The 24,579-nt window shown below is 41.4% G+C and overlaps 1 protein-coding gene across 1 annotated transcript in view; it reads left to right on the top strand.

Annotated features, from left to right (window-relative positions):
• Positions 1 to 3,462: 3,462 nt before the first annotated feature.
• The window catches only part of nrg3b (neuregulin 3b), a 204,956-nt gene continuing 183,839 nt past the window's right edge, over positions 3,463 to 24,579 (top strand). The window contains exon 1 of the mRNA XM_085284591.1: positions 3,463 to 6,000. Within this exon, the coding sequence (XP_085140717.1) occupies positions 5,166 to 6,000 (835 nt within the window). The 5' untranslated portion in view covers positions 3,463 to 5,165. The remainder of the gene's footprint in view (positions 6,001 to 24,579) is intronic.

The raw sequence follows: 24,579 nt of genomic DNA, 5'->3' as shown, positions 1-24,579 counted from the left end.
GACCTCCCATTTAGCAGGAATTCTCCGGCTATTCTTTAGATGTGGAGATTGCCCAACGAGATACTTTGCACTCCACTGCAGTGGGCACCCCCACTTCTAAGTTCTGCTCTGACAGGTAACCCATTTGACATTCAAATGAAAACCTGCCTGTGAACAAAATCTCAAGTATATTTGAAGTGCACTGATCCCACAAGAGCTGTGATTTCCAAGTATTAGGAATGCATGTAGCCAAGCAGCACAGTGTGGATTCTCCTGATTAACGCTCATAAGGTTGTCTAACTGAGTGTTGAAGGTCGTGGGGTAAAATGCTGCGACACATAGATAAGAAAAGTCCAAATTTTTTGAGATAAACTGAGGGGCATACTTAGGAGACGCTGCAACCAGGGACTTGCATGGGTTTCTGTGGCTAAGAGAGGAAGTCCTGAAATTGAATTTCCCTGCAATATAAGTGCCAGCTAATTATTTTCATAACCCGAGGAAAACTTTTCTTGTGCTTCGTGAAAGCCTGCTTCCAGAGGTCAGGTAGGGATCTTGCCAAATGCATTAATCAAAGAGGGATAGTACTAAGCATCTCACTGAAGCACTAGTAGAAACTAGCGAACCCCATTAAGCACTAATCCTATTTTACAGGTTTGGATTGGGGACACTCTAAAACTGCGTTCACCTTTTCTGAAACCACACACATGCAGGAAGGAAGCTGCACAGGACGTTATCAAAGGAAAAGACACCACATTATAAATGTATTTCCTCTATTTTGGTTTGAGAAGTCTTTCTCAGTGTGTTATAGAATGTGTTTGTATGTCCTGATCAGTCTTGTTAAATAGTAGCTCCCTAGAGCTCCTTGAATGCAGACACTTTCAGAGAGAAAATACATTGATTTTTAATATTATACAGAGAGCAATAATCAATACGGAGATAAAGGTTGCCATAGTTTATGCTCTCAAAGTGAAGAAGGTTAGTGAAAGAAGCCTATAAGCTATTTTTATAGTGGTGTGAAGGTTGCAGAGAGTGTAAATTCACCCATTACCTATTGACCTTACACACACATCGTCATGCTCAAGAGGCACACTGGCCGGAGTCGAAAACAGACTAGACATGTTTTAGACAGGATGACTGACACAAATGTAACCCTGCATCTGAGCAAAAGGTTCATAGAACCACTAATATTCTTGGGCAAGGAGATACCCAGGGGAATACACCAGATAAAATGATATCTGCTTCTAATGACAAACCTCTACAGCCAGGATAAGCCAAATGGCAACAAGATGAACTTTAACTTACGTCAATGGATGTTCATCACAGCCAGTGAGCTTAATGGCCTTTTCTGCATAACAGAAAGGAATTCTCTGGTCCCTGCTTACAAGTACAGGACATCACTGGATGTTGCATTCAGAGGGCTTGAACCGTTAATCATTATAGAGCGCATAGTTTGGTACCTACCCCACGTACAGAACTGCAACCAAAGTGACAGCATCAGTATATCCACTATGCTTATTATTTATTTTTTCACTTTTATTTTTCAAGACTCACTTTGATAAGAAACGTACAAAAACTAAACATAAATAAACAGTTGTTTAAAAGTTTCATTTGACCACTTTTAGTTTCTTATATAAAATAATTTATAATTACATTACATAATACAAGCTGAAGTCCAGAGCACATGCTTTAGTTGTGGCATTTGTGACAACAGCTTTTTACAGGTTGAATTTATTCATTTTAAAATGTATTTGCATTTACAGTATTAGTAATGTATGAATGAATATTGGGAAATAGTATATGAAACATTATGTGGTGTTATAATACTCTAATAAGTCTAATAAAGTCTCATTGAAACTTTATTCAAAAACAAAAAGAAACTCGTACAGAAATGGAACCAACATTTCAATGACTTGAATAGATTCCTCTGCTGGAAATCGTCACATTTTTTCCACTTCTTAAGAATCTTCAAATACTTGAGAGGGGTAAGAAGCACAGTATATTCCTGGGAGAGAATGACTGTCGACAGCCTGTCAAGTTCAAAAGCATCTTCAGAGCGGGACATTACCTCTGCGCCTAAAGCAGTAAACAGTGCAGTCAGACTCATCGTGAACATTAGCAAAGCCACAAATGAAAAATGTGATCACTGCAAGAATATAAAAGGAGCTTGTGGTTGTGTCATTTCCTGTTGTTTATGAAAATGAAATGAAAAGCAAACTTCAGGGTCACGGAAGTTGTTATTGTCCATAAAAAAGCGGAACCGCTTTGGCAGCAGCTTAAAATGTAAAGGAATGCCATATGCAAGAAGACAGAATGCAATATCAGATGTTTAAGTTTTTGGAGGGTTTTCTGAGTTGTTGTGAGTTTTGGATACTTGATGAATCACATCAAGGACCAAGACACCCCTTTATCTTGGTCCTTTCCTTCTCACTTCCTTTTATACTTAGACAAAGACACGCACCCATTTTCAGCCTTCTTTTCAAATGTACAGCAATATAGATGCACCCACATTTCGAAATGATAAACGGTTTTCTTGATTTTGTCGACTACTCCCGTTTCTCTATTTAAAAAAGAATCAATCATGATACAAAGAAGCAGATGGCAGCCTTAAATAAGACCACAGTCCTTACTGCAAGCAACGGTGCATGTGAAACTAAAGACTGTCTCTGTATTTGCAAACGTCTTTCTCTGCACATAACAAAAGGGGACAGCTGAGACGATTTGCAGGCTTGGAGACGTCTAACTGACTGAGTAACCCTTAACTGAGTCCAACCTGTGTAAAATTAGCCACTTTTTTGATTAATGATAATACAACTGCAATTAATTGAGGTACTGTAGTAAAATAACAGCAACAGTGATGTGTCTCTGGTGACAACCAAAGCTCCCGCAAGTAGGAAATTATTGCCACAAAGTTGCAAGCTATTTTAAAACGAAGAAGAGAATACAGACGACTGCTCCAAGTGATGCCGAATGGTGGTTATATCTCAGAATTCAAAAGACGATACAAGTTCGCTGAATGCCTTTAACCTATGTCGTCCAAGTTTACTTGTGCACACACACATTTGTTTGTTTGCGTTGCATTTATGCTTTACATACAGCAGGTCCCAAAGGCCTTGATGGTTCGGGCACTTTACGTCTCACTGCTGAACTGTAGGCTTTCTAAAAGTACGAACGCACATTTTTCATTTCACTAAGTCGCACTGGCCATAAAACCACGCTGGCTGTGTGCCTAAAGCACCGCTGTCCCCTGTGAACTGTTAAATACGGGATTCATCTACTGCCCGCGGAAGTATCAAGTTGAAGTAGTGCTCCAACTCGCCCATAGCCTAAATTATGAGCCCGGTGTTTGGTTTGCTTGCTCTTGTGTGCCACTGGTGGAAGACATCGGGGTGGCGCCTCCCTCCTTTCCCTCCCTCGCTCCACCGCTCCCTGGGGTGTGTCTATGGTAGCGCCTCTCCTCTCTCGTTGCCGTGCGTGTGTGGTGCGCGCCGCTGTTGCTGCCGCCGCCGCCTCCTCCCGCTGCCTCCTATCTGCATCTGCTGCAGAGCTTTAGCCAACACGCATCTGTGCTCTGTCTTGTTTTTCCCGCTATCTTTCTGCTTTTGCCCACCACAATTGTCACTTTCTTCCTCTTTTTTTCCTCTTCTCTTCTCTTGCTGATAAGGGAGTCAGAGCACACCTACAGCCGTGGAGTCTACGGGGAAAGATGGGGCACTGACTATTCGTCACTTTGGAGTATTGAGGACGGCGATGAACCGGAGGAGAGCGCCGGATGGGATAGGAGCCGTGAAACCCACATCATTCACCGCGGATTGAGCAAGCCTCCCCTCCCCTTCCTCCTCTCTCCCCTCACTCTCTGTCTCTCCCTAGTCTGCAGCCTCCAAGAACAGCCGCCGCATCATTTTTTCAGAGCAGCAGTACCCCCCTCCTCCCTCTCTCTCTCTTCCCCATCCTCTTTCCTACCCGTCTCCCTTTCTGCTGCTTGCACCACTGTGGGAATGCAGCGAAGGTAAACGAATCGTAAGGGGCTCCTGTTTTTTTTCTTCTTCTTTCTCTTCTCTCTCCTCCACCAAACACCGGATCTATTATCCCAGGGACGGACTGCAGTCAGACTGCTCTGGAGACACGCCGCTGTCATTCCGGGAAATCAGCGCGGGGTGGTCAGCGTATGGATTAGACCAGGATCAATTGGATTTAGCCCGCTTCTCAGGGCACCACCAACAGCAACACCGCCCCAGTCTCATTGGCAGATCACATCAGATCCCCTTCTGCCCTGCCCAGTTTCGGTGGCTTTCACCGGCTTGGATTATCGACAGCTGGAGCGACCGAAAGGGTGGCCGTTCCTAAGGGCTGTGAGGGGCAAAGTTGGAGCAGCCTACAAAGACATTGCAAGTGGGAAAGGGAGCCCATTAGTAGGCTGCACATAAGCTACAGGCTCTAATGTAAAGTAAACTCCGATGAGACCCAAGAGTAGAGTGATTTGAAGAATTTGTCTTTTGCCGACCTTATTCGGCCGATAATCATCCAGCTGAGTGGAGAAGGGTGCTGCCTTTAGCCCAGGTTGTTGGTCTGCGCACGAACACATACGCGTATGGATTTACAGCTCCAATCTGAAGCTCGCCACGCAACGGATCGATATCTTTCGTTTTTTTGCGTCGGCTTTTTAACAAGGGAGTGAAGCATCCTGGGATTTATCATCGCTTCGTTAGCGCTAAACTACAGTGAGGCGCCCTCCCCCGACCCCCCTCCCTCTTCCCCGCCTCTCTCTCTCTCTCTCTCTCTCTCTCACCTGTCCATAACCTGTGTGCTTGTGTGTATATTCTTGTGCATTTCTGTGTCTGTGTGAGTTTATGTGGTTTGTTGTCCGCCAGAGGGAGTGTAGGTTATATTGCTCGTGTATGCATTTGAGTGCCGTGCCAGCTTTTAATTAGTAAGCCTACACCTAGTACGTGACTGAGTAACTTAGGCTATCTCGTGTCTGCTCTGCTTGTGGGTGCTTGTGCATTAGTACGTGTTTTATGTTGCTGCATGAAGGCATATAGACCAGGTATTGTGTGGGTACTATTTACTTAAGATGCACAGCATTTCTTCTGCACCACTTGTCCTTCCTCTTACATGCCATTGTGTAATTTGGCCACCTGTTTGACCTTCCCAGTACCTTAAAAGAGACAAAAAAAACCTCCAGCAGGATGAGCGATCGTTCTGGTGCAAGTACTCTAGCAGCCATGACGCTGGAGGAACCAGGGGCAGAACAGGCATCTCCTCGAGCCCCAGGCCCTCTCCGCTGTGGCCCCTGTGCCGTGTGGCCTCGCCAGCAGACCTGGCTCTGTGCCGTGCCCCTAGTCATGGGCTTTGTGGGACTGGGACTCAGTCTTATGCTGCTAAAATGGATTGTGGTGGGATCCGTCCAAGACTATGTCCCCACTGATCTAGTGGATCCTAAAGGTAGCATTGGACAGGATCCTATATTTCTCTCTAAACCCAGTGCCATGCCCAAGGGGCCTGACATTTCCACTGCCACCAGTACTTTAGCAGCCTCTACGACAGCAATGGTGTCAACTACCACGCCACTAGCTGCAGACGGTACCGCCCCAGCGCCAAGAACTAGATCAGGGCCTCCAGCTAATCACTCGGCCAATGGCAGCACTGCCAATGGAGATGGCAACAGTGCCCCACACCTTCATAACCGTGCTGGCACCCGCGTTAGCGGGACTGTTACCACTTCTGCTACTCGTGCCACCCGACTCACTCCACCATCCAGCGGTAGGGAGGTCACCCCTCGAAGTAATGTGAGAAAGGGAAACAGCAATGGACGTAATGGAGCTGTCAACTCCAAGCCAGGGCAGACTTCTCCTACCGTCACCACTACCACATCTGTTACAACTACAGCTACACTGAAGGCCACTGCTAAGGTACAGCCGACCACCTCTCAACCGCCAGCCCCTGTCAAGCCCACGTCACGCTGGAATCATGGACGCCCAGGCAAGGGCCCGGCCACACGCCCACACCACCGCTTCCGGACGCGTAAGTTCACTTTTTGAATTTATGGAATTGTATAAGTGAGTACTGCTGTGTGAGGTTATGCGTGTGAGTCTCCCGATGAGTGTACCACAAGAGCTTCTTTTTTCTCTGGGCCTTTATAACAGGAAGGATGGTATTTGACTACAGTAACGAGTTATCATCTCTACCTGTGTGCCTTGGTAAAGAAAACCTATTTCGTCTGATATGCTTTGTTGTAACTCATGGGCTGAGAATATAATTTTTTTCCCTTCGATATCCACATGGAAAGTGGATACTCTAGCAGCTTAACATTAATCATATTCATTAGCACAGGCAGATATCCGAGGATATTCTCAGTATTTTCACCCCTCTTGTCTTTATCTTTCACTTGTGCATTAATCCGATATGAATCTTACCTCCGGAGGAGGTTTTTCTTTTTTTCACACAGTGGTTTAAGCACCGTTAAAGACAGAGCTCCATTTCGTAGAATTTATTTTGTTTTGTCTGCTAGAGTTGGGATGTTAAAGCTTTTTGATGGATGCTGTGACCGAGGACAGCATATTTGTGTTATGAAAACAAATAACAGGAGCGGGTGAGGTGTGGAAGCAGGAGAAAGGTTAGCTCTCACCTCTTGTCTAGAGGAATCAGTTATAACAAGGCCACACATCCCATTTAGATGAGAGGATACTGAGAGCAGAATGCCGCAGGTACAGCTTTAACACTGCAGGGAGGCAAGGAGGAGGAGATACTAATAAAAAAAGAGACTGAGAGGGGGAAATATGATGGGTACAGGGATGAGAATGACGTTTGCGAGGACAAGTGGAAATATATGTGGTAGGAAATGGATTAAAAGATGAGAAATGCTTTGAAAACAACATAAAGTTGAAGAGGATGGCGAAGGAAGGAAGTGAATGCAGGAAGCACAACAAAGCAGGAAATTGAAGAGTAGGAGTTGTGAGAAGAGAGAGATGGCAGATGGAGAGGGCTAAGTGAGGGAAAGGCTATAGGGAGATAGGGTTTAAAGCAGGGGAGCTGTGAATTTTGCATATTTTGCATTGTGTAAAGAAAGAAGGCTTCGTGATCAATTCCACAAGGGACATGTTCTGAACTTCACACAGATTTTCTTTTTTTTATGTGGGTGGAGCATGATGTGTGTGTAATCATTAGAACTGGGTATGACTACGTAAAATGTAACTTTTTTTTTCAACTCACTGATGTTGGGAGCATTTTGGGATTTCAGTAGGGGTCTTTCATTTTAGTGCCCTATTCTGGCTCAGTTGCATTTTCACTTCCGATAACTGGACTCACCATTAGAGTATTTTTGGATAGCTTCCTGTTCTTTTTTCAACCTACTTCTCCAGAGGGCAGTGACAAAGTATCACGATGACAACATGAACCTTCATTTCTCAACATTTCTGCTATGGCTCATATGTTTGGACAGCAGTTCCGGATGACTACAAGTTATTTCTTATCTCCGTGTTCGTCGCCGGACACGTCAGTGGCTAATACTCCACTGACAGTGATTAAGTGATATATTTTTCTTTAGCTTAGGGCAACATATTTCCTGCATAGCTGTTTGGAAATTGGATGTTAAACCACCTTTTTAAAACAAAAAAACCCCTGCTGTGCTACCTTTCTCATTTTCCCAAATATGGGCGCTGTGGTAAACCTGTTTGGCCAGAAAACAGCTGTGGCATGAGGAATAGCATAAAGACAGTCTTCTGACTTCTCCTGCAGAATAATCCACTGCTCCACAGTCAATTATATCACTCCACAAAGAGCTGCCAAACAGCTGAAAGCTGCCAAAGTGGGCAACCCCCTTGTGTGAACATCAGGAAGCAGCTGTTTGTACTCTATAGTATAAAAGGGCGCAGGCTTCACAAGCTAGAGCATACTTAGTAAAGCTGCCTTCCATTAATAGAAGCTTTGAAATGTAAACGTAATTTTCACTGGTGGCTGATGCTGTTTTATTTGGTGTTGTTTTTTTTATAGAAGTTTCTAGCCCACTTGTTGACATCATGCAGAGTGGGCTGACATTTTGGCCCACTTGTTGAATCCTTTAGTAAAGCCTGCAGGTGGCACTTCACTGGCACCAAAACACAACTCTACGGGGCTTATTGAGCTTGAAAGCAACAAGTATGGATTTTGGCTAATGTTTTAGGAATCTCTGTGATACAAAATAATAATGCAAACTATAACCTTGAACAACAAATCCAGGTTACAAACTTTAAGCCCTTGTCGTGTTTCTCAAAATCACTTGTGAGAGTTTAGAAAGCTCTTTGGTAGTAGTTCACAATGCCAGAAATAGTGTTATTTGAAATAAAAATATGTTGCGCTTCTACAGTGAGTAATGCCATTTTAACAGCCAGGTACTTCACCAGAAAATCTTACAGCTAGATTTATCAAACCATGACAGCAGCTGATCATTGTCAGAGCATCTACAAATTCAAAAGTGATTTTCTCCTAAAACAAAACTTGAATGAAGCCTGTGTGAAAAATGACAGCTTGTAGCCCATGATCAGCCAATCAGAAATCCACTATCGTGATTCATTCTTTTCAAGTTTGAGTACATTACAATTTAAACCGTACGAATAGCATCTGTCTCATAGTATAGTTCTGTCCACACAACAAAATCATGGGGAAGACAACTTTACAGTTGTCCAGATGACGGCCACTGATACTCTCCAGAAGGAGGGAAAAATGCAGAAGGTGAAAAGACTGGCTGTTCTCTGAGTGCCATATCAAAGCTTTCTGTATTCATGGATAGTTGACTGGACGGGAAAAGTGTGGTGGGAAGAGGTGCACAAGTAACGTGGATGACTACAATCTTGATTTTCTTGATTGTGACGAAAAGTTGATTCCAGAACTTGACAGGGAGTGCACTGAGGCTTGTGCTGTTGCATTCCTAATATCTTATCACTTCTGAACCAGTGATGTCAGCAGTTTTTTACTTGGAGTGAGGAGAAAAAGAACCCAACTGTTGCTCATTGGTCCAAAAGTCCTCTTTTCAGATTAAAGTAAATGTTGTATTCCATTTAGAAATCAAAGTCTGAGGCATCTCGAGGAAAAGCAGTCAGCCTCATAAGCCAGGGATTTGAAGTCCAGTGTGAAGTTTCCACAGTCTGTGATCATTCGGTGTGCCATGTCTTGGTGTTGGTTAGTCCATTATGTTTTATTAAGTCCAAAATCAACCCAGACATCTACCAGGAGGTTTTACCTGGTGACGGGCTTCACGGAGATGCTGATTTCCTTTGCCAGCAGGGCTAAGTACCTGCCCACAGTGCCAAAACTACTACCAAATGGTTTGCTCACCATGTGTCGACATAACTCTGCTTGACTGGCTAGCCAAATCACCTGACCTGAACCTATTAGAGAGTCTGTTAAACAATGATGAGAAATACCCAACCTCTCACCAACTTAAGATACTGATTTTTTTTTATCTTCATGATTTATAAGCTATATGCATCTAAATTAAAGCAATAAATGTTTGAAATATCCGATATCACATTTTCAGAATAAATGAATGTAAAAAATGTGAAAATTTCCTATTTCAATGACATTATGGAGGAAATGAAGTTCATATGGACTTCTTAGTGTCACAGTATTGCCAATATATGTGCATATTTATGTGTTTATATCTATATACTTTGAAATGTCAAAGTAAATCTGTGTAAGTTTAACTCAAACATCTGTAACCCTCAGGATAGACACCAGGAATGTACAGCTTAGTTCTCAGTGTCTATTTCAACCACTGTTGATGCTTATTCTGTCAAGTCAAGGCTGCACTCAGTGTTGAAAAGCTTCTTGTTGCTACGTTATTCTGCTATGCATCGTCTCCTGCGGTGTTGCTATGGGCTCAAATATTGAAGCATTTTATTTACTGGATATCACTTGCATTCTCACAACCCTTCTGCTAATTACATTTAATTTCATAACCTGCTCAGTCTTTATGTGCTTTATTTTTCTCAAAACCCCAACAAAAAAGGAAAACATCACCTCTTCTAAGGCTCAGTTGTATCACGCTTGCTATAGGAGCCTTTAGTTGTGCAGTACAACATAAGAACACGCAGGGAAATTCTTGGCAGGTGATAAAATGCCCTGTAAACCGTGACTTCAGATAAAAGGGATTTCATTTTTTAAGTTGTTATAATGTACAGTCTTTGGTTTCAAGTTGATGACATATAGGAGGTAGGTTTTTCAAAGCATTTTTCTCCCTCTACTTCACTACCACTTGCTACGTTTGGTGAAGATCTAAACGAATCTCTGTGTCCTGGAAGACAGAAAATCTTTGTCTGTTGAGGATAATGACATATTTTACCTAGTCCTTTTGTATTCCTTTCTCCTCCCTTTCCCCCCCATCTCCCTCTCTCCCCGTGGTTATTGTGTCCGCTCTCTGTGTCATTGTATTCCACCATCTATTTTTGCTTTGCTTTTGTGCTTTCTGTCCCCCTTTTACTTTAGCTCCTTAGCTCACATCCATGAGTAGTCGCTGAACTGCCGATACGTACTCGTGAACACAAAGGAAACCGTGAAGCATGTGTGTGCCCGTACGCATGAATCCCTCGTCTGTTTTTCTCTATGTGAGGTTATGTATGCAGCTCCACTCTCTACATACAAGCAGGGATATAACAGGCAAATGGAGCAGTGCACAATGAATGTCTGTTGGGCAACCATGAGACTCTGTGTTGGCTCGGGGCCCATGCGTCTCTCGCCTCATTTGTAAGAAATCTTCAGTAAAGTGTGGTTGTAATTCCGTCCACATCTCACTAGCCTGATTACAGACCTGTGAATCACCAGCCACATTCAAATTTTGCTTCTTTTTTTTTTGCAAGCGACTCAAAGGTCTCTCTTGCTCTTTATTGCAATCAATGGCTATTTCCTCATTTAGAGAAAGAGCAGAGTCAGTCAGCGCCTTTATATGTGGGAAGTGTCCCAGTTTGCATCAGCACTTTTTACATTTTGGGGAACATGATCAAAGTGTGTTAAAGCTAGAAATTGAGCCATCAAGGCAGTTGTAACTCAATTGGCTAAAAAAACAGCTATTAAATCAAAACAGCTGAGCACTGAAGGCATAAAAAACCCAAAATGTCTTGTTGTTATTATTCCCTATAGGTTTAAATGATCAGCCTGGCTCCCTTGTCACTTAAGGGAATGGAATTTTACTTAGTCCTTCATCTTGAAGCTGCTTGTTTTTTTTCCTGTATGCAATTAACAGATTTTTTGAGCTTGTTAACACATATCTTACGAAATAATTTGGCATAAAAAGCTCTGATCATGATAAATGACAATCTGGACGTTTTTATTTTTAGCAGCCTCGACAGATTCATTGTTACCTGGAAATGTCATTAAACAGATGGGCATCTCAGTTACAGTGACGGGCCCCAGCCAAATAAATACACACGCAAAAAGCTTAATAAGAAGTAAATCTCAACACAAATTTAAAGCCTTTAAAGACTTCAATGGTCTTGAATGTGATAGATATGCTCCGTCCATACACTTGCTCAAAATCATTAAGGTTTAGTCCCCAATCAGCCTTAACCATCCTGCGATCGAAGCTTATTTCAAAAAGGGGGTCGTGCCTTTGCTCTTGTTTCGCCAAGACTCTGTAATGATCTCCTGAATGACCTCAGACAAGAATCAAAGGCTGGGATTGTCTTTAAATCTGAACTAAAGATTTGCGTTTTTTGGTCAGGATTTTGGAATCAGTTGATCTCTGGAACTATTTGGAGAGTAGGTTGGTGGTGCCATGCTGTTTTATGTGAACAGTGTGTTTTAGGAACGTTTTTATTTTAGATTTATTCAACTTTTACTTTTCATGTATTGTTCTTATCATTGATTTATTGTAAAGCGCTTTGGTTTTAAATGTAGGGTCTTTAAATTTGCACCTTGAGGTGACTGTTTCTGTGATTTGGGGCTGTAAAAATACAACTGAACTGAAAATGTGCCATTCAAATAAACTGTACTTACTTCATTTGAGTCAGAATAACATCACAATATGATTTTAGGGTTAAAAGCGAGCCAGTTACAGTACCTCACAGATGTAGGAACAATAAAAAAGAGACCATAACCGTAAATGATTTGTTTTCTCTGATGTTACTGAAAAAAAAGTAGTAGAAAGGTTTTTTGACATGCAAGCCCTGATTTTTCTGCTGTTGTTTATTTGTTTGTTTGTTTCTGTTGCTTCCTGACTATACACGAAGCCTGCACAAAGTATTACTGTAGGACAAGTGATGCGTGTAAGGGGGATTAAAAACAAAGATATAAATCCAGTTTGCCTCTCTCTCGCTCTCTCCAGGGAGGTCAGGCTCAGATTTGCCAGGCTGCCTCTGAGGCCCCTCTGTCTCTCCCGAGACATGCTCTGCTTGTTCGCTGAGGCCGGCCCAAGCAAGGCTGCCTCTGCACAGTGTGTGCAGCTGCACCGATTTACAAATACCTTCCTAGTTGGAAGGCAGGCTTATATGGCCCCAGCTTCTATCATTTGAGGCTGAAAGTCATTAAGTTACATTTTAGTCTAGCTAGTTGGCTTCAGAAGAGCAACATGATGGTCCCATTTAAGGTAGAGATATTTTGATGTTGTTAAAGTGAATGCTAGTTAGCTTTTTGAAAGCTTTGTTTAGCACAGCTGTATACCAAACACTTATTTAGATGCTTAATTGCTTAAAATGAGCGAGGAGCTGTTTCTGTATCCATAGATTGTTTGTGTGAACGGTAAGATGACACAAATAGAAATTATTCATATTTGCACTGCTATAGAAGGCATTAGGAAAGGCCATGCACTCAGACATACTGCACTACCTATAATTCTTCTGACACTGTACCAAATGGCTTCCATTAGTGTTTCTAACATACAAACAACTGTACACCTACAATATCAAAACAACAACCTTTTATTAATTTTTTTATCAAGTTCATAAAGCAGAGATCTTAAAAAATATCAGGGAGTTATGAATTTAGAATTACCTGGTTTCATCAGACAGTAGAAGATGTGTGCAGTATTGTGCAGTGGTGGCCCTGAACATCTAGCAGAGACACTTGACACTGATGGGCACCAATAACAAAGCAGAAAGAAAAGCCTGCAGACACATTATCCTAGAGTGACAGCCCAGTGAATGTTTGAAATTTTGTGGGAATTGATCCCATGCCCTTTCCATTGCTGGTGCTCTGCTCTATTCACTGAACCTCAAAGAATCAATAAGGAAGAGGGCAGGAGAGCGAGCCTCGAGTAAGGATGGCTAGGAGAGAGGAAGAGAGGAAGAATGAACGATGGCATGAGGAGAGAAATGGGGTATGTTGGATACAAAAGAGAAAAATAAAAAAATTAAAATTTATTGGCGCAAAAACTGTCAAAAACTTCAAGAGCAGGCCCCAGAAGTGAGGATCCAGATACAAGTTAAAAGCACAGAGACATCACACTTAACTGAATGGGCCTCAGCCAGACATTTTACATATCTCAGACCACCATTCTAGCCGTTCTATTATTATCTCTCATTTTTATGCAGATTGCCCTGAAGGTATTATCCGCATTTGAATTTTACAAGTATTTCATTTCTGTCCTGTCACCGCAATGTCTGCATGGTTTGTTCTATACTGAACTGAATCAGCAAGCAATGCAAATCAGTCAAAGTTATCAGTGTATCAGTGTATTATTGTATACAGTACACATACATTTTATGCATATGTGTGTGGGAAGCTGTATTGGTTTTTTTGTTATGTAGATAAATGGGAAAGGGATGCACTATACCAACTTCTGGTAAGATTGTGCAACTCTTTGAGTTGATTCTGGCATTCAAGAAAAATGGCCAGTATTTCAGATTCACACAGCAAATCCAGCATGTCCAAATTAACACTGTCGGATTTGATTTCAACACTATTAAAGTGTCTATATGGGTCCACACCAGAGAGTGTTAATTTAACTCTTTTTGGAGAGTTGGTACGTTAACTCTGATTTAGTGTTAAACACCAAATCTGTCTGGAGTTGATAATTTAACACTTGGTGTTAAGAGTTTATATATTAACTCTCAAAGAGTATTTTAGTTTAACTACGTAAAAGTTATCTTCTAATTCATTCTAAAAAGCAGGAATTTTACTGTTCTGAACTTCTAGAAATTTCTTTTGGAAATAAACATTTACTAAAAAGATGCAATGGTTTTTGAAAAACATTTATTCTGAACTGTGCACCACAATTTCAAAACATTTTCTGAAAGATGTAACAGTGTACATGTTCTCACTTTCATTAGAATTTTGTTTATCAAAAGGTCTGACACGGTAAATGCAAATAACAGCATTCTCATCACTTATTTCTTCAATACAATATGCATGTCCTTCATTCATCCCTTTGTGGAACTTCAACGCACTTCTGCCCCCCCCCCCCCCCCGTATTCCATCTTCACAAGCATATCCTGTGCGGAGATTGAATAAAAATTAGTTGACACTAATTAATGGCACAAATAATCCAGTAAACAATTGCAGCACAGTAAAAAAAAAAAAAAAGGAATCCTCTTTGAGCCATTACTTGTGTAAAGTATTTTCCCAAAAGACACAGGCAACAGGTAATACTGAACTAAATGTAAAACCTCAACCTTTTTCATTTTTACCTAAACCGTGTGCACAAAACTCTGGAGGGATCTATGCTAACGTAGAATCCAGTCAGGACGTCTGCTACTGCTGTTTGCTCGTTTTTTTTTAATGGGCGATCGTTTTCAGGCTTCAAGTAGCACCATTATACCAACATTTCACATTCTAGACATTGTTTTAGGTGTATTTGACCAAAAGTTTGACTGAAAATTCACATGCAAGCTTTTTTTCAAGGCTGTGGTATTTGCCCGCAAACAATACCTTTCAGCTAGCTAAAACAGAATATTATGCTATCAGCGAGCAACATGGCTAATGCCTTCCACACAGCTTTGTCTCAACTCCAAAGAGCCACAGAAGTAAAAGCTCATAATAATAATTGAAACAATCTTTGAAAAAAATGACTTACCAAGCATGGCAAACAACTCAAATATGTAGAGCAAAATGTTCTGAAACGGCTTCACTTCAGCTTCAATCGGAGCCGTGCTGGGGGCGGAGTCTGTGAATTTACTCTATTGGTGTCATAGCCCCTGTAGGAGTTCAGAGTTAAGAGGTCAAGAGTTAATGTTTCCATTGTAACACCTCCAGATTTGACAGAGAAACACTCATTTTTAACACTCGATTTTAACTACTATCATTTTGCACCTCAGAGTTACATTAAAAGAATGTGACTCTGCTTAGAGTAAAATTAACTCTACTTTTGCAAGGAGACTATTAACACCAAAACATTTAACACTTTTGAATTTGCTGTGCACCTTCTAAGTAAAAATAACAAAAGTTCTTTCTTTTCAAATAGGGAGGAATCGAGGAATTTTGATGTTTGCATTTGTTATGTTGTAGAAAATTGAAACTTTTGAGATTTTCTGTATGAAACAAAAATGTCAAAATTGAGAAAACAATGGTCAATTTATCAAGCTGGATTGTGGATTGCTGCTAGCCTCTAGAGGCCGACTGATAGAAGATATTAAAGACGTGCCAATAGTGATATTTGGTGATATAAAAATCTGATATTCGTCTGTATCAGTGGGTATTTTTTCTCTAAACTGGTTTTTGTGATATTTCAAACACTTGTGTTGCTAACAGCGAAGCTTCAAACTGCACTGTGGTGGACAAACTATGTAATATCAACACTCATAAGATACTTGAAGGGTGTTTCTTCAGGGCCAACTTTTTTAATGTTTATCAAATGTCATAAATACCAGCATTAGTATAGATCAGCAAATATCTAATCAGTCTTCTTCTGAGGGCTACCTGGAGCTCTCATAGGAGCAGAGGCAGGGAACACCCTGGACAGATAACCATTCAGTCAGATTCACACCTACAGTCAATTTAGAATCACCAGATAACCAGACTACCCAAGGAGAACCCACACAGACACAGGGAGAACCTGCAAACTCCACACAGAATGGCGTCAGAGTGGATTTGCATCCAGGACCTTCTTGCTGTGAGGCAGCATTGCTAACCACCACAGCACTGTGCCACAAATAGAAAATATCAGCTAATGATATCAACCCAACTGATCAATCGGCAGCTTCTATTAGTGTCGGCTTTTGAGAACATTCTAGAAAAAGAGATAGCATTGATGGTTAAATATGAGCCTAACTGCAACAATGTCCCCGACCCTAACCTTAAGCTCCCGGAACCTAAATTATACATGACTTTCGTGCTGGTGGTAAAAGGTCAGTGATTCCTGAGGGAATGTGGCTCGAGACGGGTATCTCACTCCCTGTCAATCTTGCTATACAGGCAAGACCTTAAAGAGACAGAAAAGTTTTTAAAAAATGTCTGAAGAGAAGCAAAAAAAATCTCTTTATACTCTTTTGATTTTTCCGTTTGTTTGTTTTGCTTTGTTTTTTTATTCAGCTGCCCTGAAATGTGACTCATCAATCAGCCATTTCTGTCTGGGTACAAGTATATTTGCAGTGTGTCACTGCAGTCATCCATATCCTGTTTATCCACTGAGGAGAAACTTTTCTACTTTAAGTACTGAACGAAGCCATCTTAGTGGCTGTGTGATCACTGTGTGATTCATGTGGACAAAATGTCCACTGAGAGATAGCTGCGAGGAGTAGTATTATATTCAGGGAGGTGAAATATTAATATATCCAAAGAATACCATGTGGAATGTGTATTGCCGGGAAATGTGCATAACTGATGAAGATTCCCTTTTATAAAGCACTTCACCTGCCCTGTGCTTGATCCTATTATGGCAAAAACATGCAAAGGATGTAAGTGCATGGACTTTAGCTTCAATAGGCTGCTATTCAGGGTCAATGGCATCAATATTCATAAGTGCCCTGGATGCAAACACAGGAAAACTTTAGGATTTAGCTTGTTTTTGCTCTTTGTTTTTTAATAATTGTGGCAATATCTCTCCCCACAGAGGAAGTTGTTACTAATATTTCCACAGAGAAATAAAGGTATTCTTAGCCTAAGGGATAGAATAATCCTTATGAAAAGTAAACAGTGGACATTATTGTCTCTGACCATGCGTCTCCCACTTTATATCCTTTCAAATTGAAAGAAATAAGTAGTGGAGGCAGCTTTAAAGGCTTGGTTTAGTGACGGTGGTGATATGCATGACCTTAGGGAATGCTCATTAAGGCTCAGTTCAATCACCAGCTGTCAAATGCAAGTCTAACACAGTGGGTACTCACTTACTCACTTATGTCTGCTTCTAATTCTCAAAAAAACCCCATCATTCATTCACGCATTCATTCATTCATTCATTCATTCAGTTAGTTATTCGCTCATCGATGCAAAGAGTTACCCAGTTACTTCCCTATAGCTCGAGGGGCTCTGAGCTATAGGAGCGTGTGTGGATGTGGAAGTTCAGAGAGCATTACAGTCCATCATATCTGATCTGAGACTGTTAGATCCCAATATTGAATTACAGACCCTGTGGGGTCTCTGGTTCTGTTATCAATTTGCAAACAAAAGAGGCAGAAAAGAAGGGAAGTGGGGCCTCGACGCGTTGGCGGTGATGGTGGCTTTGAGGCAGGTTTTGGTGGGATGCGATGAATCTAATAACGTCCAATTTTTGTCTGCCAGGGGACTGTAAGTGGCAGTGCCATTTGTGATTTAGGTTAGCTAGGTTAGTTCTTCCCTAGTCTGTTAGATAAATGGATTCCATTCTGGATAAATTACAGCTGTAGTGGTTGCATAAAACCTTCATTAACTATTATGAAAAACATTTTTACGGCCTACAAATCCTCTAAAGCTGCATGAGGGGTTATAAAAGGAGAACACTGTGAGTAAGACATACGATAGCATGCTTGTGGATTGTATTAATGTTTACATTTATTTTTTTAAATAGATAATTAATTAAAAAAAATAAAAAAGAAAGAAAAAATAATTTGCAACTCCTTTGTTAATTTCCAACTAGCACTAATCTTGTTGGTATAAACATAAACCCCCTGCTGTAAAGTAGACAGCGTTTCATCATTTCCTCCAAAGTTATCTGTATCTAGACCTCAGCTGTTTCAGCACAGAGATATGTTTAAATCACGATTTTGAACGGAGGCGTGTGCAGCATGTAGAACATGATTTCTCACTTCCTGGTTCGCACATAGCATCTGGGTACATGACGAGCCTGCAGGAGAGTGTGGATTGCGGAGGTTGCAGCAGTCGGATTGATTCACTGCAATGTGTGGCCTGCTGCCACCCCCAGTGACGGGAAACGTGCCATGATGCCCTGGTTGAGATGGAGAGGGTTGTTTTGGCGTGTGGAGGTGTAGGTGAAGATGGAGGTCACCTCTTGCTCTCTCATTCTCTCTCGCCTCCCTCCCACTATCATTCAAGCCTCTAAACTTAGTTTCTCCTTTCTTTCTTTCTTTCTTTCTTTGAAATTCTCATCCTTCTGTCCTCTATTTTAAGTCACGCCTCTCTCTTCTGTCTCCTTTCTTCTTTGCAGGCTTTCTTTCCCTTTTTTTTCCAGTCACCTCACATCACTGATAATATGACTACCAGCCAATAAGAGCTCTTATCTGAGGAGTGTACCGGAAGAGATAAGGGTATCATTCATCATTCCATATTAGCTGCTGTCGCCACTTCCTCCAGAAGAATTCCCAAGGAAATTATGACAAGAAATCGAGCCTATTTCATCGCTGATATCTGCTGTGCTCAAAATAGGACCCTGAATTTCTTTAGTTGTTCATATTGTGCTAAACCTTTAAGCTGCACAGGTGTAGCAGCCATTGCTTTCCATAACAGCTCAGTTCCTTATGCAATCATTTCCATTCACGTCTTTTTGCACCTTGCCGCAAATGTGAAATGGGATTACAAATAGATTATCCAATTCATCTGTTATTTTGTGAGGCATTACATAATGGTGATATGTAAAGGCCCCAAATGGCACAAGGGGTGGAATTACCAAATTCTTCCAACAATCAAATTACTGCACAAATAGAGATATTTTCACAAAGAAATACTACCTTCATACTCCAGGAGTTTATACATCGATTTTCCTCCCTTAAAAAGCCTTTAAAGATGAAAGGAAATCTTCTCCGTGCTGTCTTCTCACTAGATTTTTTTAAGCATGACTATAACAGAGTGTCAGATAATGTCCTGAAAATTAAAAACACATGCCCTGACAATAGGATTTTTCCAGACGCAGAGCTGCTGCAGTCGTTGAGTCTCTCCTACACAAACCTGACCTAGACATTGAGGTTCAAATGGCCTCTTTTCTATTTAAAACCTTCCAAAGACTTTGCTGTCACAACGAAGGTCCTGTTTCAAGTCTCGTGAAATTATTTTCAGCAACTTTTTGTGCATTCATCAAATGGATGAGATGTTGTGTAGAAGAAGCTTGTTGATAGCATGCTCTGCTCGCCTTTGAGAAGCTACAAAATATTCAACATTCTGCTGCAAGACTTCTGATCAAAACTAAAACCAGACGGCGCATCGTGCTAATTGAAGTGGAGCAGCACTGTGTTTTGAAGAGCACTGGCTCCATGTATCGTTTGGGCATATCTTTAAAGTACTTCTCATTGTACACAAAGCTTTAAGAGGCTGAGGACCAGCCTGCATGGAAGAGTCTGTGTTGTTTTATGTTTGTCCACAAGTCAGTCTGATCCTTCGCTGCGTTAGATCTTAAAAACTAGGAAAAAGAAAGAAAGAAAACTAGGCTTTCAGATTCCAAACAGTGGAATACCATTTCTGAAGATATTAAGGAGGCTACTTCAGTCGAGCGCTTTAAAGGACGTCCCTTTCAATAACGTTTCGTCTTGTCTTTTTTTATTTAGTATTATGTTGCTCATACAAAATTTAGATCGTGTCTCTTTTTAGCTCGGCCATTTTCCTGCCTTACGGTTTCAAGCCTGATATGTGTAAATTGATTGAAAAATTATTAATGAAAAGATCTGTGCAGGAATGTACATTTAACGTGGCCTCAAAGACTAAGCAAAATCTTGTTTAAGTATTTGCACAACCCATTGTTCAGTATACAGTGAAAAATGACCTAATGCTCCTTGTGAAACTACAGCAGATGTCATTATTTTCAAACACAGTGTCAGAAGCCCCAGGTGTGCCGATCATGTCAGTGATGAATAGTGAGGGATGGAGCCCGAGTGGAGAGGGAGATGGGATCAACTAAGGTCCTCTCATGTTATTTTCCTGGGGGCGTACACAGCTTGTTTCATGCGGTAATCCATGCATGGTAAAACCTTATCCATGGGGATAATGTCAACTCTCTCCCAAAGATAACAAGACAAAAGCCCTAGCGTAGCGATCACTCCAGAGTGTGTTCCGTATTCCCCTAATCTGCCATCTTACGTGGTTCCGTTCCATGGATTTGTTGCCCGAGCCTGCTGATTAAACATAACAATAAACACTCACACTCTTTGGACTGTGGATCTTTGCTCAGTTGCTTTTTTATCTAAAAAAAAAAAGGTGTTCTGAAATGATATTTATTTCATTTAAATTGTGTCAAGCACCCTTTTCTGCTTGAGTAAACACAATTGCAAATCCGTGATTGACCCACAAAGGCTTTCATGGAAACGGTGCGTAGTCAGCGGAGGTGCTGTTATTGTAATGCACATCAATAAAATCAATGGGGAGTAAATACATTTATCACACGTCACACTTGCCAGTATTAAATTGGATGAAGTGTTTTTGTTACTCACTGCACTTGTGTGCGTTTGATTACTCAACTGGAGAGTTACTGGAGAGTTTCTGCTGTTCTCCCGGTTTAATTGGAAGAACCGGCTGTCAGTTATCTTCTGTAGGAACGTGTGCGAGAGCGACTTACCTGTTCGGTGCGTGCTTTTTGTGTGCGTGTGTGTAGTGCTTCGGTTCTTCAGCTGTACAGTGTAAGGATCAAAAGATCATAAAAGGACATTTGGCAGTGGTGTAGTTCATACTCAAAGTGGCCTAAGAGATCCAAGGTTTAAGTACACTGAATCTTCACCAGACTGAAAGAGCATCCATCACATTCACACCCTATCCGTCAGACAACTCAGTGAATTATATATTGAAAGTTCGCCTCCGAACATCCAGGCAGAGACATCTTTCTCTCTGTCTCTCCCTTCCATCTGATGTGCAGCATTGAATCATTGATAGGACATCCACAACAACAGTGCTCCTTCCTATAAAACACCTGTCACAGTCGGCCTGAAAGGAATACAGCCACAGTGAGATGTGGAGCCTGTTTTGATCTCTTGAATAGCAAAAGTTGTGCATATTGAGCCTTTCATAATTTTAAGGTTGTTCTGTTTACTGCTGTGCTTGGGAGGTGAGATTTTCACTGTTGTCGACTGCTAAGTCAGTGCAAACAAACCAGCCAGCAGCAGAGACAAGTAACATAAATTCCCATCGTTATAATTCCATGACAGAGCATGTGAGCGACATGCAAAGACTTTTCCGTGCTCCGCTGTGTCTTCTGCTCTAATGCATCCATGACGGCCATTAATGGAACGGAATGAAGAGCTCGGTGCAAGTGAGACAGCGCCGTTGTTGGCACTAATATGCACTCCTCTCTCAGTCATCAAGTATACTCTTTGATCCCAGCTGGAGTCAGGGATGCTTGAGGGATATGACGGAATATTTTATTGCAGTTGTGGGAAAGCAGTTGGTGAGGTTGCCTCAGTCCAGCGGCTTCACCCTATCCCCTTCATAATAACTTAAGCTTTAAAGCCTCAGCTGGGTACCCAAGTGACTATTTTGCATGTTGTTACTCCTAAACCGTCTGTTTTACAGAATTTGTGGAGTGTGTGTGTGTGTCTCAAATAAGGGTGGCATGGGGCCGCTGGATGCTGTGAGGGTTAGTGAAGATGGGACTGACACTCCATCCAGAAAGAGTCTGTGGCATTAGAGAGAATAATGAAGATTAAGCTGAGATCGGGTAGTGGGAAGATTGGAGGGTCAGTGTGCAAAGATCAATGTTTGGAGGGAAGTTAAGATAGATGGAGGTGAGGCCAGACAGATTTCCTGTTTCTCAGAAGTGGAAACCGTCTTGATTAAAAGAACCCACATTTCTCTGAGTGGCCATGTTAGCGCTCCATCAGATAAGAAAGCACAAGGCATAATTCATGGGCTTCTTCTTGGCAGAGGATTTGGGATTGTTTTAAGTTGTCCGATTTTTGCACCACAAACAGTGAAGTCTTTTGGTACTATCTATACGATGTGCTTTTTATTGCTAACTTGCAAAGTCTTTGGGTTTCAGTGAGCGTGATGGATGCTGATAACTACTTCTTTACAAACTCTTACCTGCCATTTTTCACAATTCCCTCTTTCCACAAGCTTGTCACCAGTGCACACATGAAGCAAAGCACCCTGTGTTATTGTATGTAATAATAACCAAGCCTGTGCTTTTGTGTTGGGTCACATCCAGGGTGAGGCCATCAAACACTGGCCAGAAGTCAGAAAATACTGCACTTGTTCTTTGGTAATCCACAACAGCTGGTGTGTGTGTATGTGTGTTTGAGTGCGTGTGTATGTGTGCGTACGTGATGGATTTCGTGTGTGCCCACACGTTCAAGTGTGTATGTGCTGCGACAGAATGAGGAGAAAGCTGGGCCAGATGGGTCCAGCTGCGGATCTGGTGGCCTAGATAAAGACTAGATGGGTGCCACCACCTTCATGAGATGCCAGCAGAACATTTAGAGTAGGTGTTAAAAGCTTGAAGGCTTTGATGGACCAAAAATCCAGCCGAGAGAGCACTCATTACGACCTGCCTTTTTTTAAGTCGTTAATGAAGACTCTTAAACTGACCTGCTGACTTTGGCATCGGCATCCATTTAAGGTTAAAATATTAATTATGCCATTGATGCATCAGACTTGCACTTACTTACTCAGCTGTAGTAAAAGTTAATTAATTTTGGCTATCTATTAAATTTCTCAGAATGATGAATTGAAATAATGAGGGAAGTATTTCCAGTATCAAGTAATTTGTCAACTTTACAAAATAAAAAATAGATAAAAAATGAATTAGAAAATTAATAAAATTTAAAAATATATGTCAATTTGTATCTGCTCGCTGTAAATTGCTAAAACTGTTCATTCAATTAGTTAATAACAAATTAAATAATTGATTTATCAACTTCTGATATTGATCTAAATAATAATAATAATAATAATGATAATGATAATAAGCAAAAAACACACGTTTTACTTGATATTAAAAAACTATAAATATTCAGCCATTATTCATCAGCTTGTCAGGTATTGAACTTTTTAACTCTTCAAAGTGTGGAAAAAATCCCATCACCATTGTCCTTAAGTTCAAAATTGGTCAGTTGGCGCTTGCAGCCTGTAGCGGCCATTTCAGAAAACCTTAGCGCACTGCCCACTCCCACTCAAACACTTAAATGGCCATTATGAAAGGAGTGGTGGAGAGGCAGGAGGTGTGGCAGTCAGCCTCTGTCCTTTTCCAGGGGAACTCTAGGACAGAGATAGCCTTCACCAGCACCCCGGGGAGAGCGAAGACAGATTAATGCAGAGGCTTTAATATTTCAGATGAAAACGTATTACTGCTCTCCTGCTCCTCCCCTGTCCTATCCCCCCATCCCACCCCACCCTCCCTCTCTCTCTCTCTCCTCCCCTCTTTCCCTCTCTCTGTCGCTCTCTGGCTAGGAGTAGGCCGGAATTTTGCTGGCTCTCTCACCCTTTCTTTCTTTCCCTATGTCTTCCTGTCTGGCTAGCAGCATGAATGTGTTTTCTAGAGGTAGCTTCCCCTGTCCAAAAGCCAACCTATCGACTCATTGTCAGAGGAAGTGGAAGATCAGCAAGCGACTAATCTAAATTAATCCCTGAGTTCTTTTTCCCCTCCTTTTTTTTTCTTATGCGGGAGAGCCGCACACATGCACTGAGAGTTATCGACCAGATGGCTACTGTCTTCAAACGTCAGAAAAATCCATTTTTAATCTGATTCTCTGACGTCTATCCTGGATAAAGATCGCAACATATCATATATTACGCCATGCATAGGTTTTCAACATGCCTGTCGGAAAGTAAATCCACCCTAAGAAGATTAAAACGGACAAACCACATGTATCTGATCAGCTGTGAGTAGTGAACTAGTAAAACTGTAGTAACTTAAGTAATAGAACAGTTGAACAACATTTTGCAGTACCTTCTGGCAGTTCATCTGCATGTATGTTGTTGTTTTCTGTAGTTAACCATTGAAACTACAAATAATTTTGGTCTATGAAGGAACAATGATAAGTCCAGGCATTGGTTCATGCTCACACAATGATGTCATCATAGGTAAATCCCCAGAAATGATTTTAAACAAAAGTATTATAAGCACTGAATATGCTCCTTTCTACTTTTCCCCACAAATAGTGGGGTACTTCAGTTATTTCCTTTCATGTATACTAAAGTGAACAAGTTGGCAATTTTGTAGTAAGCTGTAGTGAGTGGCATTTTCTGCCAGAATGTGACTTTTTCTTTTTTGTTTGGAGTGGGGGGTCAGGGGTGCTGTGATGAAAAGTCGGGCTGTTCTCAAAGTATTCTACATCACAAAGAAATGAACAATACACGTCCAAGCTCAAGCGCATCCCCAGGCCACCTCCAGAAAACAAAATGCCAGCAGAT

The sequence above is a fragment of the Mchenga conophoros genome, linkage group LG8 (assembly GCF_057382185.1).
Source record: "Mchenga conophoros isolate Kocher_MC1m ecotype Shallow Benthic linkage group LG8, M_conophoros_male_GT1.1, whole genome shotgun sequence".
In the NCBI taxonomy this organism is placed as follows: Eukaryota; Metazoa; Chordata; class Actinopteri; order Cichliformes; family Cichlidae; genus Mchenga; species Mchenga conophoros.
Note: the sequence above shows the minus strand (reverse complement) of the source record. Positions and strands in the feature narration are given on the sequence as shown.